The sequence below is a fragment of the Vigna unguiculata genome, chromosome 1 (genome assembly GCF_004118075.2).
Source record: "Vigna unguiculata cultivar IT97K-499-35 chromosome 1, ASM411807v1, whole genome shotgun sequence".
Classification (NCBI taxonomy): Eukaryota; Viridiplantae; Streptophyta; class Magnoliopsida; order Fabales; family Fabaceae; genus Vigna; species Vigna unguiculata.
Window position 1 is genome coordinate 37,759,450 of NC_040279.1, and position 21,342 is coordinate 37,780,791.

At 32.3% G+C, this 21,342-nt stretch overlaps 3 protein-coding genes across 8 annotated transcripts; 2 read left to right on the forward strand and 1 right to left on the reverse strand.

Annotated features, from left to right (window-relative positions):
* The first annotated feature begins 3,858 nt into the window (after nt 1-3,858).
* Nucleotides 3,859-10,851, forward strand: LOC114186731 (probable sugar phosphate/phosphate translocator At3g17430). 5 transcript variants are annotated; one of them, XM_028074738.1, is made up of 11 exons: nt 3,874-4,004; nt 4,134-4,399; nt 4,828-4,933; nt 5,045-5,152; nt 5,342-5,373; nt 5,451-5,501; nt 6,566-6,627; nt 6,732-6,993; nt 8,988-9,253; nt 9,349-9,437; nt 10,293-10,851. In XM_028074738.1, exons 3-11 carry the CDS (start codon nt 4,835-4,837, stop codon nt 10,446-10,448), a joined length of 1,125 nt encoding a protein of 374 aa, XP_027930539.1. In that variant the 5' UTR covers nt 3,874-4,004; nt 4,134-4,399; nt 4,828-4,834; the 3' UTR covers nt 10,449-10,851. The 5 variants fall into 5 exon arrangements, with proteins under 5 accessions (XP_027930524.1, XP_027930539.1, XP_027930530.1 ...); XM_028074729.1 differs by having other exon boundaries at nt 4,185-4,399; XM_028074746.1 differs by having other exon boundaries at nt 4,185-4,316.
* A 1,885-nt stretch (nt 10,852-12,736) lies between these two features.
* LOC114178686 (chaperone protein DnaJ) lies at nt 12,737-14,465 on the reverse strand. Of its 2 annotated transcripts, none has more exons than XM_028064747.1 (6): nt 14,269-14,465; nt 14,017-14,109; nt 13,489-13,519; nt 13,303-13,321; nt 13,072-13,209; nt 12,737-12,961 (listed from the first exon to the last, which is right to left on the reverse strand). In XM_028064747.1, exons 1-6 carry the CDS (start codon nt 14,332-14,334, stop codon nt 12,907-12,909), a joined length of 402 nt encoding a protein of 133 aa, XP_027920548.1. In that variant the 5' UTR covers nt 14,335-14,465; the 3' UTR covers nt 12,737-12,906. The 2 variants fall into 2 exon arrangements, with proteins under 2 accessions (XP_027920548.1, XP_027920542.1); XM_028064741.1 differs by having other exon boundaries at nt 13,072-13,204; nt 13,298-13,321; nt 14,269-14,462.
* Nucleotides 14,466-16,388: 1,923 nt separating this feature from the next.
* Nucleotides 16,389-18,326, forward strand: LOC114181482 (pectinesterase-like). Its single transcript, XM_028067953.1, has one exon. The coding sequence runs from the start codon at nt 16,500-16,502 to the stop codon at nt 18,216-18,218; it is 1,719 nt and encodes a 572-aa protein (XP_027923754.1). The 5' UTR covers nt 16,389-16,499; the 3' UTR covers nt 18,219-18,326.
* Nucleotides 18,327-21,342: the final 3,016 nt, after the last annotated feature.

The window sequence follows — 21,342 nt, forward strand, 5'->3', positions numbered from 1 at the left end:
TTGAATCCCAGGTACGGGAAGTTAGAGCCCTTGTTCCCCAGTAGTTTTGGTCTGTAATGGCGTTGATTTCTGCTTGTATGATTTAATCCTTCGATTTGGTGTATGAGAACGCTTTGTATGCTGGTTTGGTTCGATTTACATGGCTGTTGCAGTGAAGAACAGTGGCGAGACCTGTTAATCTCGCCCAAGCGAGTCCATCTCGCCTAGGCGAGATGAAACAGGGAGCTCGCCTAGTTTTTGCACGAAAGGTCGCCCAGGCGACTCGCTCAACTTTTGAGCGAGCAGGCAACTCGCCCAGGCGAGAGGGATCTCGCTTAAGCGAGATCCCGTTGCTCATGCCCTTGCTTTTGTGCTCTCGCCTAGGCGAGGGGGAGGCTCGCCTGAGCGAGACCCCTCAGCCTGAGCGAGATGCTGGGCGAGACCGTACTGTATTTGGATGTCTGTTGTTCCTGAATGATCTGTTTTGGTTGAGTATGATTGTATGATGAATGACATGTATATGATAGAGCATGAGTATGTTTGGCATGATTCATGAATTGCGTATGACGGGTTGGGTATGATATTGGCATGTGAAATGAATGAGTGGTTGGAACTAAAGGAACACTGATTAATATGAGATGAGGCCCTAGATTCATGGGGTGGTGATGATCAGAGGTATGGATTCGAAATATGATGCGTATGAGGAAAATCTCAGGGGTTGGTATGGAAATGTAAATATGATTTTATTTCTTATGCTGATATGATGTTGGTCCGTGTCAGCGCATGTAAATTCCTTGGGGTCTCTAGGTGAGACCTCTGGGGTCGCGCTTCAGTGGTCGGGACGTAATTCCATGGCCCCTGTTAGTGGGTGCCCATGGTGGTGCCCCATCTGTATAACTAGGTAAGGATTCAAGGTAAGGACTGCATCCTGACACTCTAAGGGGCCAGTTAGTCTCACTTAGAGCAGACTGACTCCTGTGGTGAGAGTAGCAGGAGGCCTGAAATTCATTAAGGGCTAACCTTGTGGTGAGGGAGATTTGATTTATCGTAACACTTGTAACACTAGCTCGGAGATGAGCAGCTCAGAGTCGAGCAGGGTATCCACCACAAGTGCAAGCATCCGCTGAATCCGACCAAGTTATACGTATCCGGATGAGTCGAGTCGAGTCGTAGTGTATTGAATGAAGAGTCATAACATGTTTGGTTGCTATGTGGATATAGATGATGAAAATATATTTGACTGCATGATGAATATGTTGTTGGCTCTAGCTTACCCGTTTTGTTGCATGGTTGTGATGTATGTGGCTGTTCTTTCTTGCGATGATCATCAACTTGGTTGATGGGAGCAGATGGGCGAGGTTCTCGTGGTCAACAAGGGAATGGTGATTCCACCGCTTAGCCATCTGGGCTGGATCTTACACTTCTCTTCTTCATGTTTTTTTAGGGCTATGGCCCCTGTATCGTTGTCTTTGGATTGTAAACTCGTAGTTAAACTGTTATCCTGCTTTTGTTGGCATCGTGGTGTGCCTAGTTTTGTAGGGGTGACGTTATGAACCCCAGGACTGCATTGTTGATTATATCTGTGTGACGTTTCCTTTAATTTTATGTATTAAATTAAATGGGGCGTTACAGATGGCAACGGGACGGGGCGGACACGGGTTTCGTTATCCCATACCCATTTCTGTAAAAAAAATTCATCCCCCATACCCAAACTCAATGGGTATTAAACTTTTGACCCATCCTCATCCCTACCGGGTAACGGATATAATCTCGTACCTATACCCATTTTCTTACTACTTCAATATTAATTTTAATTAATTTTTATAAAATAATAAAAAAATTATGATAAAGAAAACATAATATTATCAAATATTTAATATTAGAATGATGATTGTTTCTTCGATATCAAATACTTTAAAATAAATTATAATTGTTTATATTTTATATTATAATACCAAATAAAATTTCATGAGAACTAAAACTATTATTAAATTTGCAAGCATTAATGAAACATAATTGATAAAATTTAAAAATATAAAAAAAAACAAATATTCAAATTAAAATATATTTTAAATGTTTACTTCAATCTTTTAAATTCTAATAAATCTTTTTTTATACACTAATAAAAGTTATAATACATCATTTGATCAAAATGATACAAATAACATAATTGATATTTTAAATGTTTGTTTACTTCAATCTTTTAAATTCTAATGAATGTCTTTTTTATACACTAATAAAAGTTATAATACATCATTTGATCAAAATGATACAAAGAACAAATAATAATCATAATAAAATTTTAAAATAAATTATAATTTTTTACATTTTAGATTATAATACCAAATAAAATTTCATGAGAACCAACACATTTATTAAATTTGTAAACATTAATGAAACCTGGTTGATAAAATTTAAAAATATTTTGAAACAAATATAAAAGAAAAACAAATATTCAAATTAAAATATATTTTAAATGTTTGTTTACTTCAATCTTTTAAATTCTAATGAATCTCTTTTTTATACACTAATAGAAGTTATAATACATTACTTAATCAAAATGATACAAAGAACAAATAATAATCATAATAATAAAATTTTAACATAGATCTTGTATCTTTTGAACTTAAATTATGTTGGATGGTGATAAAAAAATATTAATGACAATTACATTAAATTTTTATATTGTAGTAAATAAAAGTTATTTATACAATTATAGTGACAAAATTACAGTATGATTGATAATGAGTTAAAAAATAAAAAATAATTAAATAAAATATATCGAAATAGTATTCTACATAATGAAAATAAACAAGAAATAAAAATATTAACAAATTAACAAATGTTTACAAACAATTTGAGAGACTATTGAAAGAAATCGCACGAAGGAAAACAAATGTATAATTAAAGATATGATAAGTTGAAAAATATCTTAGAGATCTAAGAAAACTTTTCAAATATCAACATATATACTTAGTAGTTGAGAAATAACAAAAAATATTTTAGTGAAATAAAAAAGTTATTCAAATGAAACAAAAACTAATAATAAGAATAATAAGTAAATGTTTTTTTTTTTATATTACCTAGTAAACGAAATGTTTGTGCTATTAAATACTTAAATTGAGAGTATTAAACATTTTCATGTGAAAGAAAAATATTAAAAAATAATAGAAATATTCAAATGTGAGACATAAATTTTTTTAATTAACATACATATTTTTAACATAATTACATAAAGATTATGATAAGATGAAAAATATAATTGAAATGCGAATGAGTTTCATGACAAACCAAATAATTAGAATAAATAAAAAATAATATATATATATATGGTTATTTAATTAATTAGAAATATTTTAATAATTTAAACGGGGACGGGTAATATGGCGGGATATGTACATCCCCATACCCATCCCCATACCCAATTGAAAAAGTCGGGGATTTCCTATACCCATACCCATACTCATACTCAGTCAATGCGGGAATTCCCCGTCAAAACGAGGACGGATTCGGACAATACTCACGGAGATGGGTTTATTTGCCATCATCTCTAATTATGAATAGGCAAAATAATCTTGTTAAAATAGTGTATCGTTTTGTGAAGGTATTTTTTGAGAGTTTTTTGTGACAGTATTAGGTGAGAAAAGGAAAGACGGGTATGTAATTTTCGATTCTAGTAATAAATGAGAGTTTAATTTATTCTAAAATCAACGTAAAATACAGCGGCTTTAAAATTTCAAAAGTAAAAAATATTAAGAAAAAAACGAAACTAAATTTGCTTGCAAAAGTAAAAAATGATAGGAAAAAATAAAAAGTAAAAAGAAACTACAAAAAATAAAATAAAACACATAACATTCCTCTTACAGTGATTGAAAAATATTTAAGCCTTTGAAGCTAAGACAAAATCTCGGATTTATCGGTTATAATTCTCGATGAGGTACAATTTTGGTCGCGTTGCTGTGATTCTGATTTTATGCGTTCCAATTTCTGCATTCCCCATTCTATTGTTTAGATCACCATAGTCGGTAAAATCTCTCTCCCATCTCTGTTTCTCCTTCTTTATCTTTCCTATTAATGTTTTCTTTTGCGATTTTCGTTCAATTTCTTCTCGTAAATCCCTACTATGAATCTCACTCAATTTTTCATTCTCTCAGTTTTATTCCTGATTCCGTAAGAATGACTTTGTTTATGGCGTTTGAATTCAGTATCACACCGTTGAATCGAAACTGTGTTGGAAGATTCTTGGCTTTCTCCGCACATAACGAATCAAACAGTACCCTCGTTCTAGTTCTTCAATATTTACGTCGTGTGAATGTTGGTCGGTGCAACACTAGGGGGTGCTTTCCTCTCTAACAGACACATTAGTTCCAAATTTATATTAATTTAGGAATCAGTGCGAACTGTGCTTTTCCTAATCCGAGTAAAGCACTTTAGTTATTGTTTTTGCACTTTTTTTATCCTTTGGTTTGCTTATGTATTTTTGACTAAGGAATTGCGCTTAATATTGAGCTGCTTGTAAGTGATTTTCATCTCCTTCTGTTTCATATTTAACATTTGTTGGGGAATTTGAAAGGGAAAGTTCTAATTGAGATCTGTATTGATTATTTGTTGGAAAACTTGTTAGTCGTCTTAACTGTGCATGGCCATGAAAGAAAAATGTAATATTTTCATAGTGTCTTTTCTTTCTTATACTTGTCCATTATTTTTATTCCATTCCCAGTATACACTGACCTGGGTCTTTGAAGCGCAATGTAGTTAATTGTTCAATAATAATAGTTTTTAAATTGTGATAGCTGGCTTTCTTATGTATAACGATTTCTACATGCTGGACTGCATCGAGTTTTGCAGGTAAAATATGGCCACCATGGGGATACTGACCAAACAGCATCTGCTAACCTACATCTACCTTCTAGTTTACATTACACTTTCATCAGGAGTTATTCTTTACAACAAGGCAAGGCACATATATGAGAACAAATTCATTCGTTTATGTCTTGTGATTAGTCTTGGATTGTAATATATTTTGCTCAATCTCTTTCCTCTTATGGGAATTGGTTTATTGCAGTGGGTCCTCTCTACATTATATTTTAATTTTCCATTTCCAATAACACTCACTATGATCCATATGGCTTTTTCTGGTGGTCTGGCCTTTTTGCTTGTCCGTGTTTTCAAGGTATATGTTTTTCGGATTTCCTAATGTCATTAGTTTCAGACAAATTTTTTCGTGTATTTCCGTAATCTCTTCGTCATCATTATGTTAACTTCTTGCTATTATTCTCTTATTAATATACATTAGATATTTTCGTGTAAAATACTGCTTAACTAACTAGATGATGTCTTGTCCCTTTTTCAATTGATGCAGGTTGTGTCACCAATTAAAATGACCTTCAATATGTAAGAATTCTACATAGACATTCTGTTTCACATTGCATTGAATATTTCCGGCTTCACACAAAGTGTCTGATTTGCAGATATGCAACTTGTGTGGTCCCAATAAGTGCATTCTTTTCCGCTAGTCTGTGGTTAGTATCTGATGTAATTGACCTAAAGTTGTAATTTGAGCAGAAATATTTATAAATTCACTAATTTGTAATGCCTGTGATTGTATATTAAATACTACTGAATTCTTTGATTGAGTGTTTGATGTTATTGACCTAAAGTTGTAATTTGAGCAAAAACATTTATAAATTCACTAAATTGTAACGCCTTTGTTTGTGTCTTAAATACTTGTCCACACTGAAATCTTTGTTTCTAAGCTTAAGTTGACGTAAGTTCGAAGTTTCCATCATTTTAGCAAAGTTGATACTCAACTGTTTCTGTTTTGATCCCCCCTCTCCGTCTCTCTCTGTTTAATGTTTGATGAGGGCTAGGGTGATCATAAGTATGCTCCTACGCTACCCTTACTTTGATTTCAGGTCGTGTTCTTCATTTATAAAAGTTTCATATAGACTTATGAAGACCTTTTTGAGTATTCACACTTGGAAATGTGGGGCTATATAGTATTGTGACAAAAAATGATAATTATGAATTTTATTACTATACACAAATATTTAACCGACATCAGAGTTTTATAATGTATTTGTTATTTATTCTGCCGTTACATTCTGTGTTGTTGGAAATATGCCTGATGAGAAACAAATGATTTCATTGCAAACTTCTTGGATCAAGCAAAATAGTCCCGCACACATACTATCATCAATTTTCTGTTTGCTGATATGAAAAATAAGAAGATTTAACTATCTTTTTATGGGAAACGTATGATATGTTATGCATTATGTAGACAACCTGACAATCTTAGGCATTTAGTAGGAGATTAGCTCAAAACTAGTGATTGCACAAGCTTTAATTAGGTTAACATATTATTTTAAAATTGCTTATTCTATATCATTTAGATTGGATTTTAATGCATTGGATGGCTTTTATTCTGGTATCATAGTTTACTTACAAAATCAAATAGGAATTGAGGTAAAGTTGTATCAATAATGAGTATGTATTACATAGACTTTAAAAAAAATGTTTTATCAGTTACTTTAAACACTAGTAAAATGCCTCTCAGTATTGTTGCATGACTCTATTATCTATTTAGGTTTGGGAATACTGCTTATCTGTTCATTTCTGTGGCCTTCATCCAGATGCTTAAAGCCCTCAGTAAGTTAATTTTTGTGTATCATCTTTCCATTTGACATTTTTTTTAAATATAATTCCTTAATGAATGATTGTCTTGATTGTTTCTTTTAATTTACACTTTACAGTGCCAGTGGCAACATTTCTTGTGGCTGTAACTTGTGGAACTGAGAAATTGAGGTGTGATGTATTCTGGAACATGGTGCTGGTCAGTGTTGGAGTTGTCATTTCCTCCTATGGAGAAATTCAATTTAATGTGCTCGGCACAGTTTATCAGGTCACAGGAATAGTTGCTGAAGCTTTAAGGCTGGTATTAACTCAAGTTCTTCTTCAGAAAAAGGGCTTGAATCTAAACCCTATTACCAGCTTGTATTACATAGCACCCTGCAGGTAGATATGTTCTTAAGTATTTGAAAGCCCATATATAGTTCTGCTTATGCTGGTTGGAGGAAAGAAATCAAATGAAACCTCTTTTCATGTATATGGGATCTGATGTTGATTTTGATATGTATGTTTGGAATGCCACTGAATATTATGGGATTTGCGTCCCTCCCTATATATTTTGACTTGTTATTATTTGAATTAGCTTATTATGTTGAGACAAGCATATAGTCAAAATGCCACACATTCACATCAGTCATACCCGTCTGAGAATTCTTTGCCTATTTTTCACCATCCATCTTGTGCCTTGGGTTAAAAAATACTCATGGTGTAATGGGTTAGACCAAGGATCACAGATAAAGTAATTTAGGAAATAGCAAATCATGATGAATTATTTTGTTATCTTTTTTATCCTATGTTTTGTTTAATTTTAACAAAGCTTTTTTTTTTATCAATATGACTTTTTTCGTGAATCTTTGATTAATTTGGTGCTTATTCTTATGAATCAATGGAAGGCCTGTAGTTTGATATGGTGCTTCACCTGTAAATGATTGTTGTGTTGCTTCCTGCTTGGGTCTTGGGTTTATGCTTAATTTTACTGCACTGATGGGCTGCCAGCCCATAGCCTTCAAAGGCCAAAGCATGTAAGGATAAAACCCTATTGGGCTAAGGATTCCCCTTATTCATGCACTCATCAATTGCTATTGTGATGAAAAGTTATAGTCCCTCAAACAATCTCCTCTTGGTGGCTAACAAGGAGTTCCCCATTCTTGACACCTCAGAACAAAGCTCCTACAACAACCTCCTTCCCCTTACTTCACAACTTGGCACCACACTAAGCAACCCCACCTTCACCCTTAAGCAATTTGAAGCCAGCCATCCCCTAAGTGTCTCAAGTTTGGGCCACATCCTCGGCCTTTCAATCATTGTTTTTATTGACACATACAACTTCCACAACATCTTACAACCTCGTTTTGCTTCCCTCTTCCTTAACTTGGCACCACACTAAGCGACCCCACCTTCACCCTATCCATTCCCAACTATCTCCTCAAACAATTTGAAGCCAGCCATCCCTTAAGCGCCTCAAGATTGGGCCACATCCTCGGCCTTTCAATCATTGTTTTTATTGACACATACAACTCCCACAACATCTTACAACCTCGTTTTGCTTCCCTCTTCCTTGCTCCTTCTAGCAATAATGGCTCAAAATACAAGATGTGAAACTCCAGTTCAGCACAACCTATCACCCTGAGACAAATGAACACACAAAGGATGTGAACAGAGGATTAGAAACATACGTTAGGTGTTTTGTTAGTGACCAACCACACCTCTGGGTTCATTTCCTCTGTTTTTTTTTAAGTACTGGTACAAACACTACTCACAATGGTGCCACTGGCATGTAGCTATTCTAAGCTATGGTCAGCCACCACCAACACTGCGTCTCTTCACCAAAGGCTCAACTGATAACACCAGCCTCCCAGCTTCCCTCCTTCTACAACAAGTGCTTCATGAACTTCGTCACAACATTGTTCAACACTAACCCTCCTATCACACCATGCCACATCAACACTAACCTTGAGAACAAGGTAAACATCTCAAGACTGAGGCATTGATTGGTTGCCATTCTAAAACCTTCAAAGACCAAAACGCATAAAGATAAAGTCATGTTGGGCCAAGGATGTTTATGGATTGAAGTAAAATTAGTTGTTGTTTAGTATTGTTTGTTTCAGCTCCCAAGTCCACTAGCTAGTGGTTGTCTTATTTATCCTGGAAAGCTATGAATGAATGACAGGAATAAAGATCATTTGCCTCTCAATTTTTCCTTTTTCTTATTGCTTTGTAGGTTAACCTTAGACTTATGTATAATTGTCATTTCTCTCTGACATCTCACATTGGAATGGGGCTTTGGGTGGTACATTTTTGGTATATATGTGTATTGAAAAAGTTACAGTTCCTTAAAGTTCAAGTTACAATAATGACCATTCAGAGTTTTCTTTGTGCAGCTTTGTATTTCTTTTCATCCCGTGGTACATCCTTGAGAAGCCTGAGATGGAAGATCCACATATGCAGTTTAACTTCTGGATATTTTTCTCAAATGCTGTTTGTGCTTTCACATTGAATCTTTCCACATTCTTAGTGATTGGTAGAACTGGGGCAGTAACTATTCGGGTGGCTGGTGTTTTGAAAGACTGGTTACTTATCACTCTTTCCACTGTCTTGTTTCCTGAATCAAAGATTACTGGGCTTAATATTATTGGCTACGCTATTGGTATACATTTCTTCGATGAAAAAACGTTATAGAAGTATAATTTCATTTGTTTCATAGATTTATTCTAAGTATCTCTAAATATATTTAATGCGCAGCTTTAATTGGTGTCGTTATTTACAACTACCTTAAGCTCAGTGATGTTCGCACGTCTCAACCTCAAAGTTCCCAAGATGGATCAACAAAGGTGAGTCTTTTAAGTAATTTGTCTTTGTTTTGTAGTTTGATCTGTCTTCATGCATTATTTATTATTGGCCTATTCTCTTTGATTAGATGCGTTGAGTGGTGACTGGTTCTTATACTTTATTTCATAAATAAGCATTTCCATCTTTGTCAGAGGAGAAAAAAGTATGAAATGGTTTCCATTCAATGCCCATCCCTTCCACGAGAGGTGGAATTGGTGATTCCATACTCCATGAAATGAAATTTATTTATTTTATAGAATGATGGCTAATATCCGTCTTATTATTTAACTTTATTTTTCTATTTTAATTCTATCTCCAAACTACCCTTTCGTGTCTTATAATTATTTTTGAATATTCATGTAGAATTTTATTGAATACTCTTCATTTCATTTTGATCGTTGATACTGATCAAGAAAACTCAATAAAATCGATGAAAGAATATTGATTTTACTATCAACCTTACATAATTATTTTCTTTTCTAAATTTTGTAACCTCATTGCTCTTGTTACTCATTACTACTTACAGAGAATTTCATTCTAACATACCTATTAAGAAGTAATTTATTTCATTCAGATGAAGTTTGGTCCATTACACATTAGTTTTATGTATCAAACAAATGAATAGCTTGGAAAGTCACCCCATTTCATTCCATACTTAGTGAATGAAGAAATTGAGTAAAGTTTTATTTCATAATGGCTTCACATGTGATTGTTCATCTGTTGTCATACTTTGGTTCTCTTGCCTGTCATCTGAATTTACAACATTTGCTGTTACGCTAACTTTTGCAACTTTGGTTTACTAGCTCTTCGTGAAGTATGATTTCAACTTTTGTTCTTTGCCTTCTCCATAAATACAGGAGCTGCAGACAGAGAAAAAAGCAGTTGTTGACTTGGACAACAGAGAGGAGACTTTATGGAATGATTCAGTTTCTGATACCAATTTTGATGAAGAAGTACCTTTAATGGCTTCGTCACGAACATCTCATCTTGGAGTTGGACGAAAACCAGCTTAGCGGCAATCTAGCTTAGATGCTGTAAAGAACATCTCATATTGGAAGAAAGCCAGCTTAGCAGCAACCTAGCATTTAGAGACAGAGCATACAGGAGAGGAACCAAATCAAAGTATGCCTTAAACTTTCTTCCCAAAAAAGAACAGAAACGCCACCTTCCAAAAGAAGAGGGAAAAACTAAAGGAGAAAGAAAACAGAGCGGAGGAAACACGCATTCTTTTAGTTGGTTAGTTTCATATTTAAAATATAACCAGTAGTAAATCATTCTTGTATAGGGCTTGACTTGAACATGCAATGAGGTTCTGTTTCTTCCAAATGGACCTCTATTAACTGAAAAACTATTCTTGAGCTACCATCTGTCTATGCTAATTTTAGTTAAAATTTGAAAATTATATGGTTCAACATCTGCTATGCATCGTAGAATGGTAATTTAAATGTAGCAGAAAAAGTATCCCCTTGGTCACTGTTCACTTCCACGCTATCATTACTGCTGACATTAGTATTGAGATTTTTGGTATAATAATAGAAAGAAAACTTTTCCATTTCATCCAATTTTGGGGAGATTGGATATTCTTCTATGTCATTAAATTGAGGGAATCGGTATTTCTTAGGAAGGGAATTTACTTTATGATGTTAAATTGTAGGGATTGTGATCATGCTCTTAATGTTAAGCATTTCGGGAAAAAAGTTTGCTTAACTTTCTGAAAATTCTGGAAATATTATTTAATTTCTAAAATAATGAAAATAGAAATAAGACGAAAAGTTGTAATGGAATTGGACAATAACTTGTTTTATTCTTATTTGTTTCATTGGAATTGTATTTTTCTTTTATTTCTTTAACATGAGAATGAAAATTATACAAAAATATAAATAAATATTTTTGTTTCTAGGAAATGTAAAGGATTCTGACAAATAAATGTCTCTTCTAAAATTCATATAGAGAAAATATTTTCTTTTTTACCACTTTGCTTTCACTATTTGGTTCAAAGGAATAAACTCTTCTTTTGTTTCTAAATTTCTCAGCTTAGGATGCTTTCCAATAAATAGACAACCCTTATTCCAACACTTTTTTGTAAGATAGGTAGATGGTCTTCGAAATTTGAAACAATGAAAACCTAAGTTGACTTTTACTTGAGTAATTTATAATGATTAAATAATAAACTTAATTTTAGTGATAACAGGTCTATAGTAAAAGTAAAATAAATTCTTAAGTAAAATATGTATAGAACTTCATTTTATCTTTCAATTTTTTTCATATGTCGATGGCCCACCTAAATTGTAACCCAAAACAGGGTAGAGTAGAAAAAAAAAACATAGTTTAGTATATATAGAAAGTTATTTAAAATTATATTTATAAATAAATGAAAAGTCCATTACCTATAGGTGCCTCAAGCCGTTTCTTTAATTTATGACTTGAAATAATAGTTATTTATCATATTGGCCTCTTCAATTAATCCTATTTAAAAAGTGGATAGATTATTAAAAGCTTATTACTTAAAATTAAAACTAAAAATATTTGAATTATTTTTTACAAAAAAACAACTTAACCTTAAATTTCTTCTCTATTTGATTTTTCTAACCATTTTATAATTATTTTCTGTAATCATATTCTGTTACCAATTTTATCTTTATTAGTTTTACTTTTTAAATTTTATAATTATTTTTAAAATTTTAATTAATTATCTATAACAAAAAATTATTCATAATAAAATTAGAAAAATTATTTATTATTTTAATAATTATATTAAAAAATAATTCTTATATTAGTACTTACAGACATGTTCTACTAATTTTAATAAGCAAAATATTGGACGGAAAGTCAGCTTTATTAATTTCTTTTTGTGAATAATTTGTCTGAACGAGTGTTTTTGCCAAATTCTGTTTAAAATTTTATTATAAGAATGAAGTACATAATTATTTTAATCATCGGTGATGAGCTGATTTTCATTTTTTACTGATATTTAATTACTTTCCGTTTTGGTGTTTTTTGCATACCTTGTGATTAACGGGTACTACAACAAATCATTTTTGTAATCAAAATAGTTTTTTTTTTTATTTTTAACCAGAAACCAAAACAAATTAATGGAATTTTAAAACTTATATAAACTACATAAAACACTATAAAAACTATTAAATAAACATATGCTTTTAAATTTTTTTTATTTTTTAAATAATTGGGACAATAAATTTGTGATCGTAAACTTGTATTATTTATAACTATGGTAATCTAGTCTAAGGGTGAGAACAGATTAATGCTACAAACTTCAACAAAGTGAAGCTGCAAGACATCCTTTCAAAGAATCAGATTGTATTAAAATCAAGATGGAATTCAGTTTACAATCTATATGATAAAATCACATAACTTCTATTGGTTCCACTTCATTTACCATTACATATAGTATACTATATTCTTCACAAATTACAACAAATAGATTATTACTGGATTGATCGAGAAGATAAATCAAGGTAGAAATGGATTATGTGAAGGGTATTCCTCCTTTTGCTTTTTGTAAGCCCTGCAACACAGTAGCAGAAAATATGTCATTATATGAATAAACACCCATTCATTTTCTTTGTTAAACATACGAAGAATGAAGAATCAGCCACGAGATTGAGTGTTGGCCACCTCGAAGCATTGAATCCTCCAAGCGCGACAGTTCCCAGAATGATTAAAAGGAATGGGACTTTAATCATTGCATGATTTTTTCTTCCTCCATGAGCCCTCGGAAATCCAGTTCGCACAACATGTGAATATTCAACTGAATAAGGATCATGCCACGTTTAGAAAAGGAAAAGAAAAACAGAAGTATAAGTTTAAACCACACACAGGAGGGTGCGGAAGACAAATTTACCTGAACCTGAAACATTTCTCCTACCTGTGGAACTAAGTTTATTCAGTACTTCAAAGGAGTGGCAAGAAAAATATATAAACAAATGCAGTTTTGTTTTTGTTAAACCCTTATGAGCAGTATGGAAATCTTAGAATTTGCTACCTTCAAGGGAAACTAGCAAATTCTAAGATCTCAGGGGTGTGGACAGTTACCAGATTGCAGACATGTGTAAGCCTCTGAAATCTGCAGAAAACAATAGAGTTCAGTTGGCCTTTCTATTTAACAAGGGGGAAATATGATAATAACAACAAGGACCATCCCCGTTTCAAGAAAATCAACGCCAGATATTGGACTCCTTCTCTGTAGTTGATCTAATTTAACATAAATTTGTTCCTTTACCATTGAAGGCAGAAAAAACAAGGTTCTCAGCATGTTTTATGATGGCAATTTTCTACACCTAAAATCATATGATATGGCAATTATGATCTTGGCCTAAATCTCTAAACCTTCATTCATAACACGGTTCACCATGTGTGGAAAATATAGCTCCAACAAATCAGATTATACATATTAGTTTACACTTTACAATGAACAATTTCTGAAGAGAAACACACCGAAATACGAGGCTTATGAGAAATGTTTTACTGTCATAGTCTAACACCAGGTCAAGTCACCAACCATCACCGGAATTCGTGCGATGAATTGGGAGAGGAAATAAAAAGAGCAGATGAACAGCTCACCAGTTTAAACTTAGACTCAGCAAGAGGCTTTTCATGAGACGGAAATCGATCAGGGTGAGATTCCCACACCTTCTTTCTGTAAGCTGATTTTACCTAAAACCAAAAAGAAACGACAAGAGCACCTGTTCATCGTCCAATATTTAATTTTCAATTGGGGTGATGATAAAAAAATGGGTAAAGTGGATTTTGATGTGCCAATGGCGATGGGAAAAATAAAAACCCTAGAAATTGGGAATGAGAAAATGAGAAGACCTGGGAAGGAGTTGGACGTGAATTGGGAGGGAAACCCAACAAGATTCTGGCTTCATGAACATCCATTTGTGAAGAGGAGTGAGTGACAGAGTAACATTTGACATCAAGCTTTGAATTTGATTGCAGAGTGCAGAGGCAAAGAAGGTAAATTCAAGCACCAACCAAAAACTTTTCCTTTACCAATTTACCATAAATTCATCAGGGGACTGTCAGAAAATTATTTAATAAACATTAGCAGCTGGCTGGATATTGAGTTTTGACCTTATTTTATTTTATTTTTTAATTTATTTTACAAAAACTTTAAATATTTTTAAAATATCAAATTGAAAAGTTTTATATAAATTAATTAAATAAATATTTTTACAATAGATCGTTGTTACTCATAAGATTCGAGCACACAATTTGAACGTGTGAATATTCAGAAGTAGAGGATCTAATTACTTTTTGCATGATAAGTAGTATCTTGTTTCAACTGTGTGTGGAAAGAAACTAAAAGCTGTAATCATTTAGGTAAAAAAAGTTTGAAGAACCAAGATGTGGTTTACTTATCACCACGTAATTTACTAAAGTCATATATATTAACCCATTTTATCATCTATAATGAATATTCTTCTAAGATTTTTTTACTGCAAATTTTCTTCACTTTTTTTATGAGATTTTTTTCCTTCCCTCCTTTAAGAGATATGTTTTACAGTGCAACAAAGGAAGAGATAAACAACCAAAAAATCAGAAGAATATGTGCCTAAGAAAATATGTAGAAAAAATTGTTACAAGAGAGTAAATGTAAAAATTATATATATATATATATATATATATATATATATATATATATATATATATATATATATATATATATATATATATATATATAGGGAAGTAGATTATGGATTCTCTATTTAATTTTTTTGTATTGTATCTTCAAAATATATTCATTATCACTGATTTTAAAATATATTAAAAATATTTATAAAGTATCGGTATAATGTATCTTCAATGTTTCACAAAGAATAACATAAAAAAATTCCGATAGATAACCTTTAAATCAGAAAAATATCATCTCTAGTTTCAATATCATTATAATTTATATGCAAACGAAGAAGATTATTTTGATTTAATTATTCATTTTAATTTTACAATCAAAATGTACTTTTTCCACTTTAAACTATCTCTTCTACAGTGCCGCGAGCATACAAGATGGGGAATTTAATTTTAATTATACAAGAATTTCGTAGAAAATCTAAACAAACATAATTATTTTAAATCCTAACAATTATGTCCAAAATAATGCGTAAATGATAATTAACTTTTTTGGGTACCAAATGATCATACAAATATAAATATAGCACAAAAAAAAAAAAAGATAGCTAAGAAAAGGAATTGTGATGATTTGTTGAGTACAGATACCACTTAAATTCTTCGGGACACTCGTATAAATAACACAATATAAAAAAAAATCAATTTATGTATTCTCTAAATATAATAAAACCTTGAGCATAACATTTGATACATACTTTTATAAAAGGATAGATACATTATCTTCAACTCATTGTAAAAATAACATTAACGTTGATTTTATTTGTGTTATCACAAAAGATTCAATAGGTTAGAAAGTTTTATTAGGTGTAAGCGTATAACATAACAACAATAAAAAAGGTAAAAATAAAGTATCTTTCACTTTTTAAATGAGTTCCTTCCTATACTAAAAATATGACTTAAATTATTTCGTTTATTATGATTAAAATTAATTTATTTTTTGTTACAATTTGTACTATGTTGGGGTCATATGACACAACATGAAAATTAAAATTTGTATTAAAAACATAAAAATCAAAACAAATGGTTAGGTTAAGCTCACAAAGTAATAATATCAACATAATAATATAAGGAAAACGAACGAACAAATCGGTATAGAAGTTTTTACATTCTTCTACTAAGAAAAGGTCATACGTTGACAGAAAAAAAAGGATGAGATCAAATATAGTGTTTCCAAATAATGGTTGAACCACAACCACAACTATTAACAAATTTTAGAGTTTGTTGGATAGAATGGCGGGGAGAAAGGTGAAAGTAGCATTATAAAAACCAACCTATTGCTCATTATTCTTCACCAGCATCTCATCAATAGCCTCCCCCAAGGGATTTCAAGGGGAGGAAAAATAAGCCTCTAGTCTTCTTTTCAACCATCATTTTCAAGAAAAGGAGGTCCAAGGCAAAAAAAAAAAAAGAAAAAGATGTCTGGAAAAGTAGTTATCTCCGCTGTATCTCTCATTCTCGTGGTAGGTGTTGCACTCGGCGTTGTGGTTACCGTTAATAAGAAGGGTGATGAATCCTCCATCCAAACCAATCAAAAATCCGTCGAGATTATCTGTCAAAACACCGATGACAAAAACCTCTGCCACAACACTCTCAGCTCCGTTAAGGGTCTTGACACCGCTGACCCTAAGGCTTACATTGCCACGGCAGTAAAAGCCACCATGGATAGTGTGATCAAAGCGTTCAACATGAGTGACAGGCTCTCCACCGAGCATGGAGACACAGACAATGGCACTAAGATGGCCATTGATGATTGCAAGGATTTATTGCAATCTGCCATCCAAAGTCTTCAACTCAGCACTGACATGGTGCAAAATAACAACATCCAAGCTGTACATGACCAAACTGCTGATTTCAAGAACTGGCTTAGTTCAGTTATCTCATACCAGCAGGCGTGCATGGAGGGCTTCGATGATGGCAAAGAAGGTGAGAAGAGTATCAAGGAGCAATTCCAGACAGAGAGCTTAGACAAAGTGCAGAAACTGACTGCCATCACCCTTGATATCGTGACTGGTTTGTCACACATCCTCGAAAAGTTTGGGTTGAAGTTAAACCTTAAACCTGCCTCCCGTCGTCTTCTTAGTATGGATGGGTACCCCACTTGGTTCTCTGCCGCAGACCGCAAGCTCTTGGATCAAATTAAACGTAAAGGATGGAGAGCAAACATCACACCCAATGTCGTAGTTGCCCAGGATGGCTCTGGTCAGTTTAAAACCATTGCCGATGCAATTGCTTCTTACCCCAACGGCTTCCAGGGTAGATATTACATATATGTTAAGGCTGGTGTTTATGATGAATACATCACTGTTCCCAAGACCGCTGTTAATCTTTTCCTATATGGTGATGGCCCTGGGAAGACCATTGTCACTGGTCACAAGAACTTCCGTGATGGAGTTAAGACAATGCAAACTGCCACTTTTGCCAACACTGCTCCAGGCTTCATTGCCAAGGCAATGACATTCGAGAACACTGCTGGACCTGACGGACACCAAGCCGTGGCTTTCAGGAACCAGGGAGACATGTCAGCAGTGATTGGCTGCCACATTTTGGGTTACCAAGACACCTTATACGTCCAAACCAACAGGCAATTCTACCGCAATTGTGTTATCTCCGGCACTATTGATTTCATCTTCGGCACCTCACCCACTGTGATCCAACACTCTGTCATCGTCGTCAGGAAGCCCCTTGACAACCAATTAAATACCATTACTGCAGATGGCACATCTGAGAAGAACATGGACACTGGAATCGTTATCCAGGACTGCGACATTATCGCTGAAGCCGAGCTCTTCCCAGTGAGGTTCCAAATTAAGTCCTACTTGGGTAGGCCATGGAAGAAATACTCAAGGACCGTGGTGATGGAATCCACCATCGGCGACTTCCTTCACCCTGAAGGATGGTGCCCTTGGGCAGGCGAATACTTTGAAGACACTTTGTACTACGCTGAGTACAACAATGCTGGACCCGGTGCTGCAATGGAGGGAAGAATTAAGTGGAAGGGTTATCATGGTCTCATTTCTCGCGAAGAAGCTGCCCAATTCACTGCAGGCCAATTCCTAAAGGCTGGACTTGGCGCCGGAACTGATTGGTTGAAGGCTCTTCGTGTTCCTCATGTCCTTGACTTCGCCAAAGCTTAAAGCCAAACACAATTTCTATTCATTCAATTTTATTTCTGAGAGTGTATGATGATGAGGCGTAGACAACTGTTATTCTTTGTAATTATCTTCCTCATTAAAATATAAAAATTATTTCACTATATTTCTTCTTTTATTTATTTATTTTTTCTTATTCATTTCTTATAGACTTAATTTGCTTAATTGCTTTGAGCGTATAATTATAATAATAATAATAATAATAATAATAAAACAATAATAATTAAATAATAATAATAATAATGATAATTATTATTATTATTATTATTCTTAAGAAAAAAAATAAAAAAAATCCAACTTGTTATCAAATGTTCCTCCTTTACTATAGGAAGGAAATAACGGCTTGAAGTCATTAATGTGAGATGTTCTAATGATAAAGACATTCTTAATATGACTAGAGAGGAAATGGGTCAAGCCATAGAAAAAGAAAAAAAAAAGTGCAAAATTTACAAATGCCTGGCTATTGAATTAAAATTTTAAAAAAGAATGCAAACTGTATAAGGTTGGTGAATGAAATTACAAATGCGTAGTTAAGACCTTTGCAGAACAACACCGCTAAATATAGACATTAACTGTAGTTTGAAGAGTCTAGGCCTTATGAATCCTAACATTTGTCATGCTTCACAACCCAAATGCCCACATCAGATGGCTGTGCACTAACCCTTTAACAAGTCCAAACACACAAACACTACGACATTAGTTTCAAAACCTAATTAATACTTGTTTGCAACTAAGAATCATGATGGAAAACTGATACCTATTGATACAAACCTGGTACATTTACTGCATTAATCCAAGGATGAACTTCCTATTTTACAAAATAGAACACTCATGTGTTATTCCATGGAGGGCACCTAAGCTAAAGGCTTTAATTCTCTTACATATAATGTGCCTCCTTCTCAACACTCCTATCTATTGGTCTATCTTTGTTTTCCTAATTATTTTTGCTCCAAACTAATTAACTATTCCAATTGGAGTTATCAAATTGAAATTGACGTGTTCCTACTTTTCTCTAATTGGTAACTCAATTGAAGAAGGAGGACTTAAACCTTGACACTTATTTAATAGGTTTAAGGGTTATAACATGTTGTATTGCTACATGAGGAGCATAATTAAGGATGACAAAAATATTTCCACCTAAGAATAAAATTCACTACGGATAGGGATAGAAATAGGGATAGGGATAAGGATAAGGAATGTATTAAACAAGTATGTGTGAATAATGGGTAACAAATAAATATACATTTATTAATAAGACGGGAACGAATATCATACTACATGTGTCCATGGATATCCAATACCTGTTAAAAAATAAAATTACAATTTATTCTAAATTTTAGGTTTCTTTTATTAGGTTACTTTAGTGAAATGCTTGTGTTGTTGTTCTGGCAAAAAAGTATTGAAATCGATTAGTCAAAAACATTCAGAATTGTGATCTCCCCTTTCTTCACTTTTTAGGGTCCTTTTATGTTGATAGCCTCCGACCTCTTTCATTCTCACATGATACCTATCTATTAATTGTTGCTATCATGTGTCTCTTCTTTAACTATGCAACTCATTCCATGTATTCAAAGATTACTCACTTAATTAACATTAAATATCTTTTATTACATCGACATTTAACTTACTAACTGAATCGGCCTTAAGCCTATCATCATTGCACTTCCTCTCTTTCGTTAATTCGGTTTTCTTTTTTGTTGTTTCTCTCTAGATTTTTGTTCTCCATCTCGATTTGGTGTCCTATATGCTTCTTTGTGCATTTACCTAAAATTAACAAATAAACTCGTTCTTATGAGTATTATCTGAACCTATTATTGATTTAACAAAAAATATTTGTATTAACAGGATATGGTTATAAGTAACCCACCCATCCATGTTTCCATACACTCTCTAATACTATACATACATACATATATACATACATATATATATATATATATATATATATTATCTTCATTTTTTGTTTTATAACTATTTTTTTTCTACACATATTTTCCTCTCACTTGTAATTATTTGAATTGTTTCATACCTATGAAATTCACTAACATTTTCAATGCAATCTCTCTTTTATCATAATAATAGTTGTGCAGTTATGCTAAAATGGTATATTATTAATTAGAGTCAATTAAATAGTTTTGTTTCTCATATTTGAATATTTTTATTTATTTTTAATATTTTAATTTATCATTTTTTTACATAAAAATATTTGACTCTAAATTTTAAGTGTTCAATCTCATAAGCATTTTATTGAGTAGGTAATATAAAAAATTTATCTTTTTTATTCTCTTTGATCCTTCATTTTTGTTTCATATGAAGAATTACTTTTGTTTTGCTAAATTAATTTTTATTATCTCTTAACACTTCGACTATACTTTGATATCTAAGAAGTTTTTCTTAGATTTATTTTATGTACTTTTCATCTTATGATGCCTTTAATTATTTTATTTTTATCATTTTCATAATTTTTTATATAATTATTTATATTTTCTCATAAGAGTAATTCTATAATATAGCAACCTAATGTCATTGTCATGAATCTTCTTTATTATCATCCAACATAGATCGAAGTTCAAAAGTTCAAAGTCCTATACTAAATTTTGGTTATTACTAATTTTATTTTTCTTTCTTTGTGCAATTTTGTTCAATTGGTTTATTATAATTTTTATTAGTGTAAAACAATATTTAACTAGAATTTAGAGAAAGGAAATAAAGAGACATTTAAAATATTTTTGAACTTGGATACTTATTTTTTTATAAATTTTTAAAAATATATTTTAATTATATCAACTTTATTTCATTGACGTTTGAGAACTTAATCAATATTTTGGTTATGAGAAAATTATATTTGGTACTGTAATTTGAAATATATGCAATTTAATTTATTTCAAATTATCTAATATTAAAAAAACAAAAATAAATTTATTTAATATTGAATATTTGATAATATTATGTTTTATTTTTGTGATTTTTTATTTTTTTGTAAAAATTAATTAATTGATAATAAAATAATAAATAAACAAATACAAACATAGATATGAGTGTATACCAGCAGGGATGGGGATAGGATGAGTATGATGGATATATGGATGAATTTTTTCTTTAAGAATGG

Coding starts and splice junctions, on each gene's coding strand:
- LOC114181482 (XM_028067953.1), top strand. CDS start 16,500: ATGTCTGGAAAAGTAGTTATCTCCGCTGTATCTCTCATTCTCGTGGTA.
- LOC114178686 (XM_028064747.1), bottom strand. CDS start 14,334: ATGGATGTTCATGAAGCCAGAATCTTGTTGGGTTTCCCTCCCAATTCA. Junction 14,110..14,268: donor CACGTCCAACTCCTTCCCAG/GTCTTCTCATTT, acceptor TTTTGGTTTTAG/GTAAAATCAGCTTACAGAAA. Junction 13,520..14,016: donor CTGAGTCTAAGTTTAAACTG/GTGAGCTGTTCA, acceptor TGTTTTCTGCAG/ATTTCAGAGGCTTACACATG.
- LOC114186731 (XM_028074723.1), top strand. CDS start 4,835: ATGGCCACCATGGGGATACTGACCAAACAGCATCTGCTAACCTACATC. Junction 5,502..6,565: donor TTCTTTTCCGCTAGTCTGTG/GTTAGTATCTGA, acceptor TTATCTATTTAG/GTTTGGGAATACTGCTTATC. Junction 6,994..8,987: donor TATTACATAGCACCCTGCAG/GTAGATATGTTC, acceptor TTCTTTGTGCAG/CTTTGTATTTCTTTTCATCC.